Genomic DNA, 22,965 nt, shown 5'->3' on the forward strand with positions numbered 1-22,965 from the left:
AGTGAGAATATGTGAGTGAGCAACCGACAGACAGAATGCGATGACTTTTTTAATGCAAAAAAATGTAATTGGTTTGCAATTAAACATGTTCTTTTTGAATAAAACCCCACATGAGGGCGTGGTTTGACTACTGTCTGAAAGTGGATGTTATAGCAACGCTACGCAATGGTTGTGGGAATCAAAAATGCTTGTGGCGTCATGAAACGTAGGACCCCGTTGAAAAAACTGCTCCATCATCATCAGAAAAAAAGTTAGTTTTTTCTGTCAATCAAGTCGTAAATTGTCAAAACATGACAATTACATGACAGTTACACATGTTTTTTCTTTAAAAGCATTTTTCGATGACAGGTCTCAGAATAGAACTTCACATGATGCCGCCGGTTATTGCAAAACTGCAAAAAACGGGGTTCTAACTCTTTTTTATCAGGTAGTTGGTGTTCGAATTAATGCCAGATGTTAATGGGACATGAATGGCCAGATGTTTTGGAAATCGGTGAAGGAGCAGTTTTTCGACCTCGATGCTTATGAGCAAATTTGTCAAGCATAACGAGGGCATTACAAATCTGCAAAAGAAATTTTCAATTTTTTTTTAGTTAATTAGTAATTTGGCTAATTAAGCGCTAATTAGCTCTTAATTAAGGGCTAATTAACTCATTAATTATTTGTCTAAATTTGACGAGTGTGATGAGAGTTTTTGTAGCTCATTGTCTGCGGATGCCAATGAAACACTCCTTTTCATCCCAACTATTTTTGGAGCCCACTTTTTTGGGGTCAAAGGTCACTGTTAATGTGTTAAAAAACAGCAAAAAATTGCGTTTTTTAATGTTTTTCTCAAAAATTTTTTCTCAAACATCTTCTTTTTTAGCATCGGAACAGCCCGTTGGCAATTAGTTGATGATACCACATCCTTCTTTTACCGTGTTTTCGATAGTTTTACTTGTCATTTGATATATAAATAGTACAATTTCAAAGTTTTCACCTAAATTTTACACTTTTTCGGCACTTTTAAGTTTCTTTTACTGCCTTTCTGTCAGTTTTTTCTTCCAAAACGAGCGAGTAGTATTGTTACGTTTTACAACATGACACCTAACCATCCATCTACACACATTTTGAAAAATCTTATGACAATTTGTTGGTTTTTCATTCCAAGAAATTTTGATTTTTTTTGTGATTTTTTAAAATTTATTTTTACAATAGTGCTTATTAGGGACAAGTTGATGGTATTAGTTGCTATTCAACACAGCAGCCGAAGAACTCTTTGCAATGAATTGAGTAACCAGAAAAAAACTAGTAAAGATTTTGTTTTTCGTGGTTTATGTAATATGCTGAAGCAACTAATTCTTACTGTTTTAAGTTGAATAACTTTGTAAAATCCATTTCAAAGCACTCTATGAAGGAGTATAATTAAACAAAAGTTGATACTTGATTTTTAAACGTGATTTCCATAGGCTAAAATTCTAGGTTCCTGCTTATGGGATAATTCAAAAGACAGAACAAGTTCAAACATGTTCAATTAGAGAAAAACTGAAATCTTTGCAAATTTTTCATGTATAAACACCAAATAAACGCTTACATATAATTACACAAAAGAAATAAATTATGGGAAGCTCTAAAATTAAGCAGAGAAAGTGATGCTGATAAAAAGTTTAGTCTTCAAAAAGCACCGAGAGATTAAAATCCGACTTTCTTTTTTTAGGTGCTCTGCATACTTTTGGCGTCTCCAAATTGTTTGGAGTGATAGTCTTATCTTCTCCATCGCTCTCTGGAACTGGTGTTTTTGGTGATTCAAAGTTTGCCTCTGAAAGCATTGTAGTATCGGGTGTTTCTTGGCTTGTCGTTCCAATTCCAAATATCCAAGGAACTTGATCTCTACTGAGTGCTGCGAAAAATGACGGGCTTGAGCTCTGAGGCGTTGTTGTAGCGCTAGGGTCACTCAGCGGAGTTGTCGGTAAGCTTTGCCCTGAAGAACTTGATGGTGATGTAGGCGATAATTGAATGCCCCAAAGACTGGCTAAATTGTCACGAGCATCTTGAGCTCCAAGTTGGTTTTCGAATAGTGGCACACAATCGCAATCATACTTGAAGAGAAGTTGCTTTGTCTCATCGGGTAATGTTGCAATGTCTTGCGGCTCACACGATTGCAGTTGTTGTGGAGGCACTAGACCACCAGAAGTTATAATACTTCCATTGGCAGGTAAGTTTTTTCCCGGCAAAGTGGCAACAAAATCGATAATTGGTTTTGGTATAATGAAGCGGTCTGATGTAATCCAATTTTTCTCAGAAAAGTCTTTATACTGTTGAATAAAAACAACATAATTTTCGTACATAGTCTGATATACTAAAGTCCTTTGCCAGGACTCTTCAGAATCAGAGAGCAAATAAAAAGACATTCTGAAATTTTAAAATTTCAAAAATTGTTCAAGCAAGCAATCGAGATCAGATAAAGAAAGAGATTGAAAGATAGAGAGCAACTAATGCCTCAGCGGAAAAGAGTCGTAGTTGTTTAAACTAATTTGATTTTATGGTTCAGGCACTCCCTTAGGTCACAATTGTTTTCAATCCACTAACTACGATTTTGATCCCCTGCATATTACCCACAAGAAGACAAATTTATTGAAGCTAGCTGTTATCAGTGCACCCGACCAATGTTTAACGACATATATTTATATGTCCCATGATTAGGTTTAAGCTGTTTTATGCACACAACTTTTCTACATTAAGTTTTCCTTTTATTGCCCACTTTTCCTAGTGTGTATATATATTCCTATCAATTTGATCTCTGAGCTTAATTGTAATAAAAATTCATGGACCCAACATGTTTTACTGCACGTGTTAATATATAAACAAACACGTGCGTTATAGAATAGTAGTTTTCTACATGTTCAGTGTTCCTTTTGCCCACATTTTCTGACACGTGTTTTATGTCTTCTTATCAATTTGATCTTTGAACTCTCTTTGCAATAAAATTCCATGGACCACGCACGTGTTAATAATTGAACAAACATGTGTTTTACAGAAAGGTTTCCAAGTTAAAATGAATTAACAGACTCAAGTACGCCGCTGGCGTACTTGAGTCTGCATTTTCACACATGTAAACCTGTTTGCAATTAAAGACAGAGACGACACTTGTTTAATCCAAGCTTGCCGCGCCACTTTGGTGTGAGTGTTTCTTCTAGGTGGTCTGTTAAATTTTATATCGCATTTCAAAAGAACCTGTTATCAGTATAACCAAAGACTAAGTTGAAATATGCCGTTTTCTGCCACAAAAGATTCTGAGTTTGGGGATAGTTATTAAGATATTTCAAAGACGGAAAAACGTCTAATCAGGGCCACGCTCAAAACTTATGAGAAGACTGGAACGTATGTGTTTCTGAAACTATTCAAGAAAGTTGACGACGATTACGAATTTCAACAACGGCTGTCACTAACTACCGAAGAATTTGATAAACTTATTAAAAAAGCGCCAAAAATTATGGAAACTTTTCCACTCAGTTCACAAGAAGCTGAATCAAAATCGAAGACTGACGGACCTTCTCCTGCTAAGAAAACGAAATTTAGCGCAACATAAAAGTCATGATTGAGGCAATGTTTGAGCGTTCACCTAGTTACTTCAAACAGTTTCAGAAACAGTTTAAATTTTTAGTCACTAATGAAAAAATTAACTGGTCAAGCGTGAAAAATTTTGCAGTGTGTTCCCATTTCGATTCAGAATTTTGTCAGTTGACAACAACGACATCTACTAACCATTTTCATGTTCTGATAGATACATCAGAAGCAGCAACAACTTACAATAACATTTTCAAACGAAACAAGGCTTTCCCCGTATCTTGTCTTTTCACAACTTTTCGATACTTGTTTTCATCAGCAGTGGATTTGGAGACAAAAGGCGATGTCTTTTTTAAATTGAAGTTAGCGGTTGATTTCAACATTAAGAATGAAGAAAAACCTGAGCCTGCAGCAACAGTGCGGAAGCGTTTACCAGCAATTGTTACTTTATCACAACAGCTACAAACGAAAACTGCTGGAAACTCAAACAAAAATAATGGAAATACTGTGAAGTCAGTGAAAACAACGGTGGCGCAGAAGTCAGTACACAACATGATTTTGCCGGGAAAGCAAACTCAAACAGACAATTTCAGTAGTGAAACTTTGCGTAGATTTGAATCAATTTTAACTGGTCCTCATTCTGGTGCATTTTGTCGGATTATGGATATTTTTGTGAGTGGTTATGGAAATTTGAATATTGATACTGATTTGTTGTTCATTCGTTTTGTGTATGAAGAAAAAATTAAATTTTGAAAAAATTGAATTTCATTCAAACATTAGTAGTGTTAGGTCATCATCATATGGAGAGCAAACCGTATCAAATCATTATCACTACATTTAACAATGGGCTGAAAACTGAAAATAAGATGAGCAATATAAATACAAAAAAGTCCACATAGTTTTGAGTCTCGACTTTGTATGGGCTGGTTTTCTAGAACTTGACATAGCTGAACATCTCCTTGGGTAGAAACCAGTCTTCGATATACATTCTTATAGAACAAAATTGGTTGCCCCAGAGGATCGGCAAAAATCAAATTCTTGTTTTTGACGCATAATAGGAGCCAATGTGTTCCAGCATTGTCAGACGTTGATGCATTGACTATTATAAATGAATTTGGTTGCAAAATTTTAGGGAAATTATTTGCTGCAAAGACACCCAGAAATTTGTGCTTCAGTAGCTTGCAGCGCTGTATTAAATCATTTACTTCGTCTTCGTTCATTAATTTGTCAATATATGGTTTTTCGACACACGTCGTGCACTGTCAACGTAAATTGTACTTGTTTTTTCGCCAATTATAAAAATTTCAATATTGTTTGGAAGAGCCGCTGAGAACTTCAGTTCCACGGTTATTGAACTGTTTGTCAGCTCCGGGTGAATAAAATCATGGGAAGTCTGTTGCGTGCTGGTAAGGTCAAAAACCATAAGGAAATGGCTGGGATACTCGCTCAGTTTAATTCCATGACCGTTGTCAATATAAGCCAAGTCGGATATTGTGTTAAAATAGAGACTTTTATTGTCATCTGTTGATATTGGACTATCCGCAACAGGCAGTCCGTTGCAATAAATATATATTTGTTCGAGGCCAAATTTCCGATAATGAAACGGGTTGAGCCTGTTATTGCCTAAGAAAGCTTCGTTAGTGTTTAAACAAATTGCAAGTCTGCGAATTGGTTCCCGCGAGAAAATATCCTCTTGCTTCCAACTATGGAGACCAGCTGAAGCCAAAAACGTTTTTGTTATGGTTTCGAAGGTGGGATAAGATGCAGGACTACTTAACAAGGTTTTTTCAATGGCTGACATAACGTCATCATTTAGCGTCATCTTGCGGACATACAAATTGGCTTCTAAAATTTCTACTTTGTAGTGTTTTGCAGGGTCATCGGACATGATGACAAAGTCATCAATAGAGCGTCTGAAAGCAATGCGAAGCGTAACACCGCTAAGCAGATGTCGATCACAGGTGAAGAAGTCAACGGCAACTTTTCCATAAAAAGCGCACTCGGCTGATTTTTTAACTAATTCTTTTCTCCTGTCAATTTCTGGGTTCGCTAACGTAGCCGGGTTCTCTTCGAATGAGTAGCCTTGACATGCTAGCCATGTGTTTTTTGCGTCTTTGTTGTGTGAAAATTTGGTCTCGATAAAACTTTTATGCGCATAGTTCCCGTTGGCATTTGATAATTTTAGTCCATTAGCAGATACCGTACAATCAGAAAATAATGAATGTAACACATTGTTGCAAAAGTATGGAGCATCCGTTTTCGCTTTGTCAGTAGGAGCTCCTGCATCATATTTCAAATCAGCTCCAGACGACTGAACAATTTTACATTTGATTTCGAGAAAAATTTTTTGTAAATCTATAAAATTGTTTCGATCACCAGAGACTTCAAACTCTAACATAGGTCCATTTGGACTGTAGACAGGCCCCAATTTTGGCAGAAACTTCCATCAAACGTTACTAAGAGAGCTGGCTTTTAAAATAAATCCAGAAACTGTGAGTTGCTTCTGTTGGCAACAAATTAGAGATCATCGTTAACTTTGGCGAAAAAACCTGACCGACTTCTTTTCAGGGGCCTCCGAGTGAAAATGATGTTTTTCCGTTTGGTTACTGCTGCTGACTTTTTGGATGAGCTCTTTGACCGACTTCTTAGTCTACGTTGTCGTAGTGTTCTTTTCCGTGATCCGCCGGTCTGTTTTTTTACTGTATTAGAAATGGTGTTCTTGAACGCTTGCTTTGGAGATTTTTTACTGCTTACTACGTCTAGTAGCTCCGGAACGCTCTGTTTCAACAGTTCCTTTCCAATTCGTTTGGCAGTCGGTAGAATGAATCGACGCGCTAAGGGTAGAGCAACACGGCCAATACCCGCAGCCAAAGCTCCGAAGCCACTACCTCTTTGTCGATAGTATCCAGAAAAATGCGGCAAAGAAGTTGCTTGATTTGCGTAGTATGAATCCATTTTAACTTGAAAACTTTTTGAATTGTAAAGTCAAGAGAACTTTTCCTGTTCCCGAGAAGGGAACCAAGTCACCTGTTTCTGTTCGCAGCTCAATAGAAATGGATTGAATTGTGTTTGTCAGTAGCTTTTTGTAATCCAAGTTCGAAAAAACTATTCGATGTGTTGGTTCAACTTCGCACACACTACCGTTTTTTAGACGCTGTTTTGAATCAATGACTCGTAAAAGAGGCGCTTTGGCATCACCCACGTACTGATATTCAATAATGTTTGCATATACAAATATCAAGTGTTTACCCGCCAACAGATCCGCTGGTAGCTCTCCATAATAAGCTTTTGTGTCGTCACTTTTCATTAGTTTATCTGCAGTCGTGTTCATTTTATAGCCAATATGGATACCATTGCCATCAGGAACTCCCTCAAAACCAAGGATATTGGAATTTCCTTGCTTAGAAACGTAATCCCTTCACGTTTTCCAAACAAAATTTCGTATTTTCCAGAATTTTTTATTTCTCTGAAGGAAAAGTGAGGCAGTCCGGCTGTACGCTTTATTAATGCTAGAAGCTGATTTACTGTTTCAAATGTCCCTGGAATAAAGCCCAATTTTGATCCATTGTATGGTCGTGAGATAACATTGGCATCTGCGGCCCTTTTCGTAGCTTCTTCATATTCTTTCAAGCTGAAAGCAATAAAATCCCCCTCCACAACGTTTTCAATTTTCGTTGGAAAGATAATTTCACTTAACGCTACCCTCCAGTCGCCAGAAAGTTGAATTTCATCATTAAAAAAATTTCGAAATGACGCCAGTGTATTTGATTTGAATATTTGCATCGATGCAGATGATATAACATGTACTGTGAACTCATCTTCAAATTGATTTCGAGCCATTTTATTCGCTGCGTTCACGAACCAGTTGTAATTCTGGTTGATAGAATTTACCCTCTATTTTTTCTTTGTTTGCGTCAATAATAGAGTAGGTTGGCGGTGACAACGTCGGAATATCTGTAATCTCAAATACCTCGTCAGTAAAGGATTGTTTGTATCCCTTTCTGAACGCTTTGTCCTTTTTGACAATTCTAACAAAGTCTCCGATATAAAACTTGGGTTTTTGACGGATACTTGTTTGAGCACTCAGTGAGACCAGCCTCGGTACATCTTTCTTTGTAACCTTATTTGGGGCAGGTTTAGTGACCCGGTTAACACGTGAATTAATTGTGTTCACAAACTGATCCAATTTATCAATATAAGAGTATGTTCACTTTTCTTCAAGGTATTTGTAGATGATATTTTTCAGCGAGCGAATGCTTCTTTCTGCAAAAGCAGACTTTTTTTCACTGAAGGTGCTATATAAATGAATCCCTCTTTTCTCACACATGCTTTTGAAAGCTCCAAGAAACTCTGTACCATCGTCAACCCATACTTTTAATGGTTGTTTGTACTTAATCATTTTTTTGAATGCTTGGGCTGCTTCTGTTGCATATTTAGTTTTCATTGGTTCTACTCTTAGATATCGTGACAGACAGTCAACTGCTACCAAAAGGTATTTGACATCTCGATTGTACTTTGCAAGTTTATCAACATGAGCTAAATCCAGAGACCAAATTTCATTAATGTCCTTTACAATGACTTTCAGTCTTGGAAACCTTGAACGAATTGAGCGGTATTTTGTGAAGGATGGTTTTGCTTCTAAATATGACCTCACTTTAGCCATTGACATTTTGCTTTGTGTATGAAGTCGCTTTGGGCTACCAAAAGAAGCAGGGCCTTTTGAATAAAGCTGCTCCAAGGTTTTTCTCTCAGAAGAAGAAAGGATCCCATTTTTTCGGTTGACTCTCTTTTTTGTTTGTCTTTTTGATTTTGACCTTTTTTCCTGTTGTGGCTCGTTTTGGGTTACCGCTTCCTGATTGTGGACTTTGTTGGGTTGGGAAGAATTCTTGTTCACTTTCATAGGCTTGTATAATTTGCTTGGCGTAAGTGTTTGCAACAAGTTCAGGCTCAACCGGGAGAAGAGCTAAAATTTTAGAGTATTCTGATTGATCAATTTTTTTAGTAGGCTGCTGTAAATCATACAAAAACTTGGAGACTTGTACACTTGTTGGTTCTTGATTGATGTATAGTAACTTGCTTTCCTCTCCAATTGTAACTGCTTCCGATTGGAAGATAAGATCAAGCAAGATTTCTGCACGTTGGATTTTGTATCTTTCTTTCAGTTTCACTAGCCCCATTATTGATTCAAAATTTGCGGGGGCACTTTCTGGTTTTTTTGTGACAACTGGATCAATTTCGCTGTCATCACTAATCGAGTCCATTTTTTCGGGCTCGTCTACTTGTTTTTCCCGCTCTGTTAACACTGGCTCGGTTTGAACTACTCCATCTGTTCTTTCCACGCTGTCCTCGGAACTTGGCATATTTCTCTGCATGAGTGTTAACTGAGCTGCTTTGTTTCTATAGGCTGGGTTGTGGAGAATTTCGCTTTTTAATGGTTGTTTCGACATGAACATTCGCTTCGGAATCAGAACAAATTCTTCTGCATGCATTATGATTTTTCAGGTACAGAAAACAAGCAAAGCTAACCGTTTTTACTAGTTCTATTTCTCTCGCAAAAATTTCCTTTTTTGTCTTCCAACTTGTCTGTTTAGATAAAATTTTTCTGAATGAGCTTTCTGCGGTCTCTATCAAGTTTTTGTTGATGGGCACGTTACCATTAACTACGTTCAGGAAGCATTCGCAAAGAAAATAAATAAACTTTTTAGTTGCTGACTTGATTAACTTTTTTAACTTGATATCCGATACTTGTAGCATTTGCTGAAGCATACATATTTCTTTCTCTTTCATCGGTTAAAATTGTAATAACAGCTTTTGCTGGAGGTAAGTAAAAAATTGAGGGGCCTGGAGGCACAATATTAGAGGAATAACGTAACGCGTCTGACGTTTTTGGGTCCAGATCAATTAATAAATGACCAAAAGGTTGCTTTGTTGCTAACTCATAACTTTCTCTTAAAAATTGTGTGTTGTTGAGTTGTCGACCAATTAAACCAATTTGTTGAACATCACGAGGCGATTTAAATAAAATAATGTGTGTTGTATTAAGATCAATAGTTCTGGACCATTTGCTCTGTTGAAATAAGTTGTGTTTCACGTATATCACACTGATTTTCTTATGACGTCCAGCTGTCGCTAATTTAGAAAATTTTTTATCATTAAAAATTTCTTCACATGAATCGTCAAATACCAAAAGGCAATCATCTAGTTCTGATATTTGCTCAAAACTGGAAAACTTCATAAACTGAATGTTTATTTTTCTCTCAATGAACTGAAATTTAGGTTGTTCATGCTGGTAGAAATAAAATATTGATTCAAACTTGGGTGAGGTGTTTTGAAGTAACATTTTGAAAATCAATTCAGTTTTTCCACAACATGATGGGCAACAAACAGCCATAAAAAGTCTATCGGTAGTTGAAATTATTTTATTCATAGTTTCGGGTTAGGTAGAGCGTATCCGACTGTGCAAAAAGGAGTGAAAACCAGAATGTTGATTCTTCACAATCGAGTTTAAAAAACACCAATTTGACCAAAGAAACACCTATAAGAAAAATTATTATGAAAATTTGGGTAAAATAAACCACCTCAGATCTTGGAACTCTAGAGTTACAAAACCGCCAAGATCGCCTTTCTTGGTGATTTTCGTCAAAAACTAAGTCAGTTATAGCTCCTCCAGCGTCAATGGTGTCCTCGGGTTGGGTCATTTGAAACAGTTTATTAAATTAAACAATGAAATGAAACTCACGCTCATGCATAATTATTTGAGAATAAAAAACTCATAACAAACAAATTGTGAGTTTTCATCAGTTTTTTTGTAAGCAATAGTATAGTTTGCATTCACATTGTCAGTTTTATCTCTGAACACAACTGACTCAACGTTGCTGTCTCTGATGCTCTCCTTAATTTCAGCCGGAAGACGTTCATCTGTTGGAGATATCTGAACTGGTACTGCATGCTTGGGCATAGGTAAAGGGATTAGTTTCAGACTTCGCGCTTTCTCTTGAATAGACATGGTATAATTTGAAATATTCTAAGAGGGAAAGGTATTTTTTCAGTGTCTCTATTTCTGTTTCAGTACAGGTAACTTGTTGCTTCCTTAGCACAGTTTGACCACGGGTATCAACTTTCTCTTCTTTAACAAATGAAACGGTTAGCTGTTCTTCAGCCGTTATGTAACTGTAAACTGTCAAATTTGGAGACAAATTCACTTGAAGGAGAGATGGAGTTGATTTTTCCAAACGACGACTCATTCGTTAGCCACTGGTAAAACAATTTGGCCTTCTTACTAGCACAATGTCTACTTCATTGTCGTTTGGGACAACTTACCGCATGTAATTCACAAATTGGTATGTCGCGATATAATTTTAGGTTTTCAACCTTTGGACATAACAACGTCTCCAAATTGATAACGTCTCTTTGGAATAACTTCTTCAAAGTGTCCGCCTTTTCAGTTCCTTTTGCATAAAATTCGGCAAACGGAAAACGAAGTTTGATGCTTTGAATAATTTGTTGCAAATAGCAATAGGGGTAATCTCCGCTCTCCCAAGCCAAACCATGAAGAAATTTTGAAACCCACTGGTAAGACTTTTGTTCACTTGAGGAAAGTATATTGAATGAACTTGGGGGTAGGAAAGAAACTGTATCGCTTTAATTATGAGAACACACAGAAAGCTCTTTGATTATAAAACCCGATTTCTTTTGTCGAAAGCCTTCAATATCAAGAACAACTGGTCGCAGTTTCAACATTCCAATAAACTGAACAAATTTTTCTTAAATGTCTTCACATAGAGACAGAAAGCTATTCCTGTGACGTGACCGAGAAACTCATTTGTGACTGGACAGGGCAATACGTAAGAATAACCTGGCCCTTTTTCGCTGTGTTCAAAGACAAAACCGGAAGCGTCATGGAGAATAGCATGCAACCTTAAAATTTTGTAAGCTTTGAAGTATTTGTCAAGTGTAGAATTGTCAATACCAATGAGCCCACCATAGGGTCTTAACTTCAATGCAATATCCAAATCAAGATCAGGATCCAAGTAAAAACAAGTTGCTAAGAAATACAGATACCTTTCACTATACCCTGAATATTCTTTCTTCACTTGCTGGTATAACTCGTGAATACTTTTCAAATCTACCGTTGCAATTGTTGCCATTGGGCGCTCCCCTGAGAAATGACACTTGAAACCTATTCACCCAGTTTTTGTTGTATAGGGAAGAGATAGAAACATAGAAAACAAAAATATTGAGAAATTGCATTTTAATTCAACCAATCCTATTCCCACTGTTAAGGTTTTCAACGGTGACCCATTTAACTCCCCCCTCCATCTTTCCACCCCTATACTGTTATGACCGCTTAGGATAATCCCCTTTATTCCCATGTTTATTCATCGTTAAAATACCCACTTGAAATAATCCCCTATATTCCCATGTTTAAGTATCGTAAAAAATACCCATTTAAAAACCCCCTATATTTCCATGTTTAAGTATCGTATTATTACCCACTCAGCATAAGGCCCTATATGCACACGTTTATGATCCCAGGAATGCCAACTTGGGATCACTCTCTATATTCACATGTTTAAGTATCGTAAAAAAAATACCCTCCTAAAAAACCCCCTATATTCCCATGTTTAAGTATCATAAAAGACCCAATTAATGTCATCCCCTATATTCCCATGTTTAATTACCACAAGGATTACCCTCTCACCATAACCCCCTGAAATCACATATTTTTGATCCTAGGAATTCCCACTCATTATCACTCCCTATATTCCCATGTTTAGTATCGCATGAATACCCCCCCCCGCTCTTAACGCTCTTATTATTTACTACTGTCCCGTTTTAAAGTGGGGGAGGGGGGTAAATAGGTGGGTTGGGGGACAGGTTGGCATGGGTGCAGGAGTGTGCTGGTGGTGGTGAGGGGGGACAGGTAGGCGTGGCGAGGCAGGTAGGTGGGAGTGTGCGGTAGTTGTGAGGAGCGACTGTTACGTAAAGAAAACACCTTGAATAATACCAGCAGTTCCTTATTACTATATATTAGAAACTAAGATACTGTTAAAATCCAATATTCGAAAAAAGAAGTCAACGTTCCAAAACAGAAGTAATGTTCAGAAACGAAGAAGTTCACGTCATATATTTGCTTCAGGTAAAAAACCTGTAGAATACCGATACAACTCGTCCGAAAAAGATCGAAGGACTAATATAATTGCTACAAACCTCATTTGAGAGCAACTACACATTCAGGATACTTCCATAAATCTTAGTGATAAACAATTATGCCTACTTGTAAACAATGGGTCCCGCCTGCTTTACAATGGGCTTGGCCCCACTGGACATGATTTTATCAGCATTTGTGACATTGAACAGGTAGAAACTCATGTAGAGCGGAGTGTCACTGGAGGGAGCCACCCACAAGTCAAACACTGCCGAGTCATTTACCAGATAGGCTTCCTAAACAACACATTCATCGCGTCATTATCATGTCAGCATTAAATAATAAATCAATTAACTGTCATAGGATTCGCAAAACTAATTAAATCACGCAATCCCACAACAGTTAATTTCTGATTGAATTTCTCACAATCAAGGCATCAAGCTATCTGTAAATGAACTCACACAATCGGAATTTTGTTCCAACCCCACTTGTGGGGGGAGGGGGGAAGGAACTATATACTCAAATGGGTTTTTTGTTTGTTCAGACAATTTTTGGCCTATCGATATATTCATCGTAGAGAAATGTGAGTGGTATCATTAAAAAGCTCGCCCAGCGTAGAATTCGAAATTAATTTTTTTTTTTGAATTTCGCTTTTTTCGACGAGTTGTTGAGGTTGTGTTTCATGTTTGGTCCACTTTTGTTCACTTTTACTGAAATTTTTGTTCGAATTAACAATTTTTCTATAAAAAATTTAATACAAATTTACATTTCACGCTACAAAATGCATCAATTTGTTCCTAATAGACAATGCGATTAATAAGACTAGTTCAAGTCTCATAGGGAAATTTACTAAAAAAAAAATTCGAGTTCTATTTGAGAGCTGTTTTTTTAGAAAACTTTTTACATTTTTTTTGTTTTTTTTTTAAGTCACTAGGAGAATAGTCACCTTTCATATCGAGCTTCCGTTAATGACAAACCTCACTTACAGTCCAATGATGCCCAATGAACAAAAAAATAGCTTTCAAGGAATTGCTCATTTTTTTGATTTCGACTCGTAATTTTTAAAGAAATTTGATTTTTTTTGAGATTTTACTGAACTTTTCAAGTCCTATGGCATAGACATGTTGACTAAAGGTGCAATAGTCTTCCTAAAGAGCGTTAATATCTAGTGCCTTGAGTGGGCAGCTAATGGCTTAAGACTTTGAAAATAATTTTTCGAAAAAATAATTATTGAACGTCAACCGATCTTAAACTTAGTTTTGTGAACTGTAAGTCAATCTCAGTAACCACAAGAACCCAGCATTTTCTACTGCAACCACAATTAACCTGGTTAGCGGTTTTATCTTCAATTATTGGTTTAATGACTTCGATGCGACAAGTTTTCAGAGAATGTTCATGGATTATATGGCTTCGTCTTTCGTCTCGAACTTTACTGAATTTTTGGTTTTTGCCTGTATTTGTTATTGTTTTGGCAGTCATAAGACATATTCTGATGTCTTATTGACGACTGGTGTACAACAGCATTCTATTCCCATTGAGGCATAACATAGCGTATTTATTGACTTCCATTGAAAGATATTGAATTTAATGGCATTGATACTACGGATTTTCTCAATGATTTCGTGGTTTTAAAAAATTGTTCATATTTGTTGATTTTTTCAAGTCTTATAGTTCAACAAAAGAAGAATCCTGTTGTTAAAAAATTATTTGAAAAAAAAATTTCAACAGAAAGTTTATTTTTAAATGACTTCGACATTTTTCTCTCATTTTTTTATAAGTAGTCGTAAAATGCTGACAGGTTTCATAAGCGGATTGAAGTTTCTAATTGCGGATTGAATTATTCATATTACTCTAAGCAATCAGTTCATAACGAATAGTCTTAAAGTTAAGGATATTATTTGTTTTCAATTTTTTTATTTCAGTTTTTGTTGTTCTTTTCGTCAACTTGTAACTTGTTGTCATCATTGAGAGTCCCCATCCAATTCCTTGTAATTCAAAAATTAAACATCCTATTGATATTATGTCATAACTGATGTCATAACAGAGCTCAATTATTTCCGAACGAGGCCCAAGTGAACTTATTTAATGGTTCAGTATAATTTTAGCTCAATTAGTATAGATAACAATTGAAAAAAACCTACAAATGTCGGAAGAATTGCTCTTCAACGACAGGCGAGGCTGTAGCTGTTAATTCAGGGGCTGTAGCCTAATCAATTTTTCTTTATGGGTGCAAAAAAAACTTTCCCCGCCCGGGATTCGAATCATTGACCTCCCGAACAGTGACCCCAAGCACTTCCAACTGGGCCATCAGAACCTTATTCTTGCTGTGCTCAACCAATTTATATTAGCAACAAGCTTTACTTCGGTGTGAGAGCAATAGAGATCACTCAAAAATGAAGAACGAAAGCGTGAAAAAGTCACTTGAGAAGTCAACGAATGTTCTAGAAGAAAAGTGCAAACTTGTCGAGCAAAAAATTTGCACAAAAAAGACACACGTTTACAATAATTGCTATGAACTTCGTTCAAGGGCAATTAAAAACAATATTCAGATCAAAGCTAATGATTTTAATGGCTTCAATAATTTGTGTTTTCGCAGATTGTTTGTAATTTCTTGATTCTTTCTGCATCTTTACCCCGTTTCTAAGGCTTAGTCTAACCGAAGACAGGTCCTACCAGTTTCGTAAAGACGTTTTAGTAAATTTAACTAGATTTATTTTGTTAAAAGCTAATGAGTTTTAAGACGTTTGAAATAACTTGGTTTAAAAAATGTTGATAGATTTTTGAATTTCGCCTTATTAATTTTCATTTTTACTTTTTACCTAGTCTCAATAAGGAAAACTCCCATCTGCTGTATAGGTAAGATAAAAAGAAAATCTGTGCAGTTAAGCTTTTACCTGATTGCATTTTGACGTTGTTTACTAGGTTCTTTTACATTTAGATATTGAGTTTTTTTGCAGTTACTTTTTTTAAATTTGCTTACTTTGTGTTTTTTCTCGTAGTCTTTTTATTGGCAGATGTCGTGAGCGCTGTAATGAGGCATGGCATTATGTAATTCAATTAGTAGTTTGGGTGTGCAACGATTTTTATAAACTCAAACATCTATTTTTGGTTATCTCTTTTGGTTGACAATTAAATCAAAAATGTAGATCAGCTCGGGTCGGAACATCATGCGCAAAAGCACATTAACGAGCCTCCTTGTTAATTTGCGTTCCAATGGACCCACACAAACGAGTCATCAAATAATTCCAAAACATCTCCACAATCAGGTACTAATTTATTCCTGAACAATCAGGATTTAAAAAAAATTAGACAAAATTTTACACAATGTTTCTCGCAGGCTCGACTAATAATTATCTTTCCCGGTATACCTGCTATGAATCCTGAACCGGTCAGATGCATTTTGCATTATTGCTTCTCATCATAATCAGTAAAAACCTGTCTTTGCCTTTATGATTTTTCCTGAGATTGAAATTGCAGTTACTTAGTATTTTTATACAGCTTTCGATATCACCTTTAAACTATTGATTGCAAGTGTTCGTCTGTATCAAAAAACGTTTAAGCATTCTGAAACATTCTGATATAAGCCTTATTCAATCTACTGCAGACCTTATTGTAAACGCGTTTGACCACGAATGGAAACGAGAAGAGAGCGAGGCATCCTGCCACCAGGAGGACACTAGCAATGCAAGCAAGGCACACTGCCGAAGATCTTCTCGATCCAACTGCAGCTGGTGCCATATCAATACCTGAAACAAATTGTATATTATCAGCTGATGAAGATCTCGGTTAAAATAATAATCGAAGTAATGAACAGCACTAGCACGTGATCAAAAGAGCGCCAAAATTAATCTATGATCAATGACCATTGATTGTGCGATAGCTCTATAATTAACATTACCACACGATTGTTACCGCCATCGCGGTGAAGCTGATTTGCTGAATATCTTCGAGAGGGCACTAGCAACCGTGTGACAATATTTCAAAATTATCGTGGCGATTACAGCAGAGCTTTCACTACCCAATGCTTTTGACATTAATTTTGTAACACAAATCTGGACAGAAAGAAACAACATTTTATTGTTTCTCTAAAATAAACATCAATTATCTTAGCAATTTTAAAAAGTACGTTGTGGCAAAAAAGGACGATAAAATGGTCATTTAAAAATGTATACAGTATATACAAATATATGTATCTTTATTAGCTAACTGCTCCCGAGCGAAATTTGAAACAAATTTTGTAAGTCGCTTTTTCATGCAGACATGTTGCGTGACCCTATGACTTGTTTTAAATTTATATTCCTGACAACTGTTTTCTGTGAACTCAAATGTTCTCATTTAAAGCTTTTGAGCAACAGAATTCAACTGGCAGCAGTTTGGTAGAAGGCTAAAATCACCAAAATGGCTTTTCCACCAATCTATTTAGTGGTCTATAATTGTTCCGACCCACTTGTGGGGGGAGGAACTATATACTCAAATGGGTTTTTTTTGTTCCGTCAATTTTGGCCGATCGATATATTCATCGTAGAGAAATGTGAGCGGTATCATTTAAAAGCTGTTCCAGTGTAGAATTCATAATTAAAAGATTTTTTTGAATTTCTTTGTTTTCGAGGAGTTATCGAGGATTGAAGTTTTGTGTGAACACGGGATATTTGACATGATTTTAATCACTTTTAGTGTAATTTTTCTTCAAATTAAGATATTTTCTTTATAAATAGTTTTTCAAATTTACATTTCATGCCACAAAATGAACCAATTGTGTGTTCCTAATAGACTGAAGGCGATACAAAAGACTAGTTCTGGTCTCATAGGGAAGTTCACTATAAAAAAAAATCGAATTGTTTGAGAGCTCTTTTTTCAGAAAACTTTTCAGTTCTTTTTTTGTTTTATTAAGTCACCAAGAGACTAGTCATTTTTCATATCGAGGTTCCATTAACGACAAAAACCTCATTTAAAGTCAAATGAAAACCAATGAAACAAAAATTCGTTTTCAAGGAATTGCTCATGTTTTCTTTTGGCTTCGACACTGAATTTTCGTAATTTTAAATGAAAATTTGATTTTCTTTTTGAGGATTTACTATTTTTTGGAGTCCCACGGAAGAAACTCACTAACTTATTAAATGTGCAATATTCTCCGTAATGAACATATCTAGTGCTTTGAGTGGACAGCTATTGGCTGTTAAGACTAAGAATAATTTTTCAAAAACTTTTTTTGAACATTAACCAAACTTATTTTTGTGAACTGTAAGACAGTCTCAGTAAAGACAGGACCCTCTTCCTTCCTATTGCAACCAGTTTTTATCTTGTCAGCGGTTTTATCTACTAACTATTGGATATATGACTTCAAGGACACAAGATCTCATTTTTTTTAATTTTTAAGGTTATTTTCGTATTATTGGTTACTTTTGAACTCATATTACATTATCCAAATATTGATAGCTCCCATTTGCTTAAAAATACGTTCAGTGGATCACTGATAAAGTTTTCAGAGAAAAGCTTATGGTTTAACCGGCTTCGACACTTCTCGCACTTTTCTACCGAATTTTTGTATTCTGCCTGTTTTTGTTGTTGTTTTCATAGTCATAAGACTTATTGTGATGTCTTATCAATTACCTATGAATGACAAACGTCATTGTTCTCACATCGGTTTATAATTGAGCGTATTTAATGACTTCCGATGAACGCTAGTTATTTCAATGGCTGTTAAGACTTTGAAAGTAATTTTTCTGAACATTAACCAATCTTTAACTTTTTTTGTGAACTGTTAGTCAGTCTCAGTATTAAAAGGACCCCCTTATGTTCTACTGCAAACAAAATAAATCTGGTTTCCGATTTTATCTTCTACCTAATAGTTTTCAGACTTCAAAACCACGGGTTTTCATAATTTTTCTAATTTCCCGGAACTTTTTCTTATTTTTGGTTCCTTTTGAAATCTTATTACATTAACCTTATACTGATAGTTCCCATTGGTTTGGGGAAGAAGTTCAATGGATCACAGACAAAGTTTTCAGAGTAGAGCTTATGATTAAAATTGCTTCGACACTTTCTTCAGGCACTTTAATACTGAATTTTTCGTTTTTGCCTGTATTTGTTGTTGTTTTCATAGTCAATGACGTGTTGTAATGGTTTATTGATGAAATATGAATGGCAAACAACCTTGTCGTCCTATCAATTTAGCGCACTTACTGGCTTCCCCTTGAAAGCTATTGAATTTTATGGCGTTGACACTGAGTTTTCTCAAAAATTTCGTGGTTCTAAAGTATTTGTTCACATTTGGTGATTTTTTGAAGTTAGCTTGTTAAAAAAGAAGAATCCCATTGCTGAAAAACAAAGTTGATTAAAACTCGACGAGTTTTTATTGAAAAGTTCACTTTTTAATACCTTCGACACTTTTCTCGCACACATTTTTTTCTTGAATTTGCTGTTTTTTCCTGTTTTTTTGTTCTTTAGGTAGCCGTAAATTGCTGACCGGTCGCAAAAGCTTGTATTTAAGATTGAATGAATGATGTTACCCGAAGCACTCAGTTTATAACGAATAGTCCTAAAGTTTATGATATACATTCTAAATTTTTTAAAACTTTTCAGTTTATGTTTATTCTTTTCGTCATCTTGTAACTTATTTTCACCCTTGAGAGATCCCGTCCAATTTCTTGTATTGCAAAAAATAACAAATCTACTTATTTGATTTGTCACTGGCGTTTTGTTTGTTGTACAATATGCAAATTTATAAAAGTTTTTTGAGTGGTGAGTTTTAATTCTTTTTCTCTTCTCTCAACACAATCGCGTAATAACAGATCCCAAAGGTTTTCAAATGTTACTCAGGCAAATTTAGTTAATATCTCAGTTAAATCGTTTAGCTGAAATAGTAGAAATAACAATTGAATTAAAAGTACATAATATTCAGATAATAGCTAATGACTTAAATGGTATCAATAATTTGTGTTTTCGCAAATCGTTTGTAATTCTTTGAGTTTTTCTGCATCTTTAGTCCGTTTCTAAGGCTTAGTCTAAACAAAGACAGTTTTTTTGGTTTTGTTATAATTTTTTTGTAATTTGCCAAGGTTTATTTAGTTAAGAGCTAATGCTTTGTAAAACTTTTGAAATTTCTTGGTATAAAAAAACATTGATTAATTTGAATTTCGCCTCATTATTCGTTCTCTTTGTCGACTTGTTACCTAGTCTCAATAAGAAAAATTTCCATCTGCTGTATAGTTAGGAAAAAGTAAGTTTGTGTAGTTAAGGTTCTGTGTGACTGCATTTTGACGTTGTTACTAGGTGCTTTTAAATTCTGATATTCAGTTTTTGCCTTGAAATTTTTGTTGATGCAAATTTTGTTGTTTGTTTTTTTTCTCGTAGTCTCTTTAACGGCAGGTCTCGTTGGCGCATTTATGTAATTATGTAATTCAAGTAGTGATTAGATTGTGTAACAATTGTTTTAACCTCAATTATCTATTTTTGTTATATCGTCATTTGGTTGACAATTTAGTAAATGTTGATAAGCTCGGGTCGGAACATCATGTGCGAACGCACAATAACGAGCCTCCTTGTTAATAATATCATCAAAATTGGTTATCCAATTCGGGCAAAAGGTGTCAGTTTTTTAGATATAGCATATTATTCAATTCCAGTTAAGTTTTATACTTTAAACAACCGAATCGCAATATTCCCATCTCCTCTTTTAAATGAATTTTGTGAATAGAATCTTGATTTCGCATAGGATGCTATTTCATGCTGACTACTCACAGAATTTATAAGAGTACCCAGGTAAATTTTCACCGTCGAGATGACCACCGACTAGACTTTCAGAGATGTCTTTGTTTCAATTGAAATTAAAAGCATTCAAAACTGAATCGTCATAAAGGGAAAATAATCTCTAATTATTTGTTGAATCAAGAGCAAAATTGTCCGAAATAATACATGCACACCAAAAACTGTAGATCGAATTTTTACAAATAAAAATTGATTTTTCAAAAATTACAAATTAGCCTTTTAAAGAATTAAACATAAACCGACTAACGTCGAGCCAATTGCTGTCGAACGACTGGCAAGGCAAACTATTTAGAAGGAGGCGTAAGCTGAAGAATCTTTTCATGGTGCAAAAATTTTTTGAGGCGAGTTGCGTACATTAACCAATACGCTATGAGGGCTATGTACGGTCATCACTCACAATCGGTTTTATTTTAGCACACTTGATTTCGGAATGCTCGCAATTCACCACTCAGGAGATCAAAAGTAAGGGGTGAAAAAGTCGTTAGAGAATTAAAATCGAAAAAATGTAAATCAAAAAGTATGCACAAAAAAGATACGTGTTTACAATAATTGCTTCAAACTTTTCGTTCGAGGGCAATTAACATTGCCAAACAATTAGCTTATTCTGTTTAAAAAGAGGACAGGCTGCCTGTTGGAAAATCACAGGAAAATTTCAACAATCAATGAATTATACAATAAACAGTTTAGCAGTTTATGGTTTTAAGAGTACTTTTTAGCTGCAAAAATGTTAGGAAAAATTGAAACTTAACATAAGATATTAAAATATTAAAGGCATTAAAATAAGATATCAAGATAGGAGCTTCAGTTTCTCAATTAAGTTACCAAATACATTTTGGTGCTACCACCTCACAGGTTCTGGGATCAGTGGTTTTACGTTCGTGTGTACGATAGATATTTCTGATGACTTGCATCGTAACTCCGTCTGATTATGTTACAGCTTCAAAATCTTATCAACAAAATTTACAATAGTTACACTAGAAATTTTATATTTCTCAATAAGAAACTTTCAAACTTTATCCAGTACAAAAGTAATTGTTTTAATTTTGCTTGTACTTACATTTACTCATTGAAAAGCCAGAAACCTGGCGAAGTAGACGCAAAATAATTGCATAGTCAAATAAACCGAACAACGAGGCTTCATTTGAATAACTTAATGACTTCCATCTATGAAGCTTTCTCAGTTCTATAAAAAGCTAAAATCAGTCACCAGCTCGTTTTGTGGTCAACTTTTGGTCAATTTTTCACAGAGCTATTTCTATTTGTAGTGCCTGCATAATATTTTACGACACAATACACATGTATCTCGAAATTTTAATCGGATAGCAATCGAAAACTGCAAAAATATTTAAACCGAATGGAATAATTATAGAGAAATTTTGGCTGAAAAATGTTAAGGTCGAAGCTATCAACAATATTCTTATCAAGAAAACCTCACCAAAAGGAACTCCTGAATCAACTGACATTAGAACACAGAACCCAAAGTCCTAAAACTCAAGATTGCCAAATACTCGCCTTTTGTATCTGCATCTCCTGGTACTGAATACCTGGTAGTTTTTAAGATAGGGACCATTTTGGAATTTAAGCTGGTCTTCTCGTTGATAATTTCACGAGCCATTTAACATTTTTTGCAAATGCTTTGAGGCTGCAATGGGTACAAAGAATTAAAATTAAGAGGCCGCACATTAAAGACAAATAACAGGACACGAGTGCTCTTAGCTAATGAAATCTTTAATGCTGACAAAGAAAAGTGCCGCTTAGAAATGCGCAAAATTGTCGTTTAACTGCATTAGCTGCAAATAGCATTAAAAATGGACTGTTGCATGGAGAAAAATTATATCTAAAATATCAAAATCGTCGTTTTGAAACAAAGCCAAGGAAAACAACAAATCTGGTCATAAGTTCTTATACGCTAATTCATCGCTAAAGACAAAAATCATTGAGTATCTGACAATTTATTTCTGAATTCTTGAACAAAAAAAAAGATATTTAGATCCTTTCCATTTGCGGCCGCCGGCAAACGTGCTATTTTTACATAGTATCGTGCTATATAACATATAAATTGATATTGGGGGCACAGAAAACAATGAAGGGAACTGGATAAAAAATTTAAACGAAAACAATAATCCTCAATTGTTCGCGTTTACCAAACCCTGTCCCAGAGCGGTTTTAGCATCCGAAATTCCGATTAAAAAATTACAAAAACGCGTTGTCGCTCTTGCAAAAAAAGTGCTTTTGCAACTGAAAGCAACGCTTTCAGCATGCAGGTACCAGTTGGAGTACCAGAAGTGCTAGTAGCTACATTTACACATTTTTGGTTATTCTATTCACAATCTAACACGATACTAACCGGTACTACTGCGAGATAGGACGAACTGTGGAATATCTACACAGAAGAAAAAGCGTAACTCGGTAAACGGTACCAATAATATCAATCTGAATAATAAACCGCCGAGAACAAATATCAGATCAATAGGCATTTGCTGTTTACCTTCTGATTATCAAGA

At 35.4% G+C, this 22,965-nt stretch overlaps 1 protein-coding gene across 3 annotated transcripts in view; it reads right to left on the reverse strand.

The window, feature by feature from the left end:
• LOC142336210 (lysosome membrane protein 2-like) overlaps window positions 1–22,965 on the reverse strand; it is a 43,239-nt gene extending 20,274 nt beyond the window's left edge. For all 3 annotated transcript variants that reach the window (XM_075384873.1, XM_075384883.1, XM_075384892.1), the window contains exons 1-3: window positions 22,809–22,965; window positions 16,301–16,440; window positions 12,824–12,990 (exon numbers count right to left, since the gene is read on the reverse strand). In XM_075384873.1, coding sequence (XP_075240988.1) covers window positions 12,824–12,990; window positions 16,301–16,440; window positions 22,809–22,938 — 437 coding nt within the window. In that variant the 5' untranslated portion in view covers window positions 22,939–22,965. The remainder of the gene's footprint in view (window positions 1–12,823; window positions 12,991–16,300; window positions 16,441–22,808) is intronic.

Source organism: Convolutriloba macropyga, chromosome 1 (genome assembly GCF_964194025.1).
Source record: "Convolutriloba macropyga chromosome 1, txConMacr16.3, whole genome shotgun sequence".
In the NCBI taxonomy this organism is placed as follows: Eukaryota; Metazoa; Xenacoelomorpha; order Acoela; family Convolutidae; genus Convolutriloba; species Convolutriloba macropyga.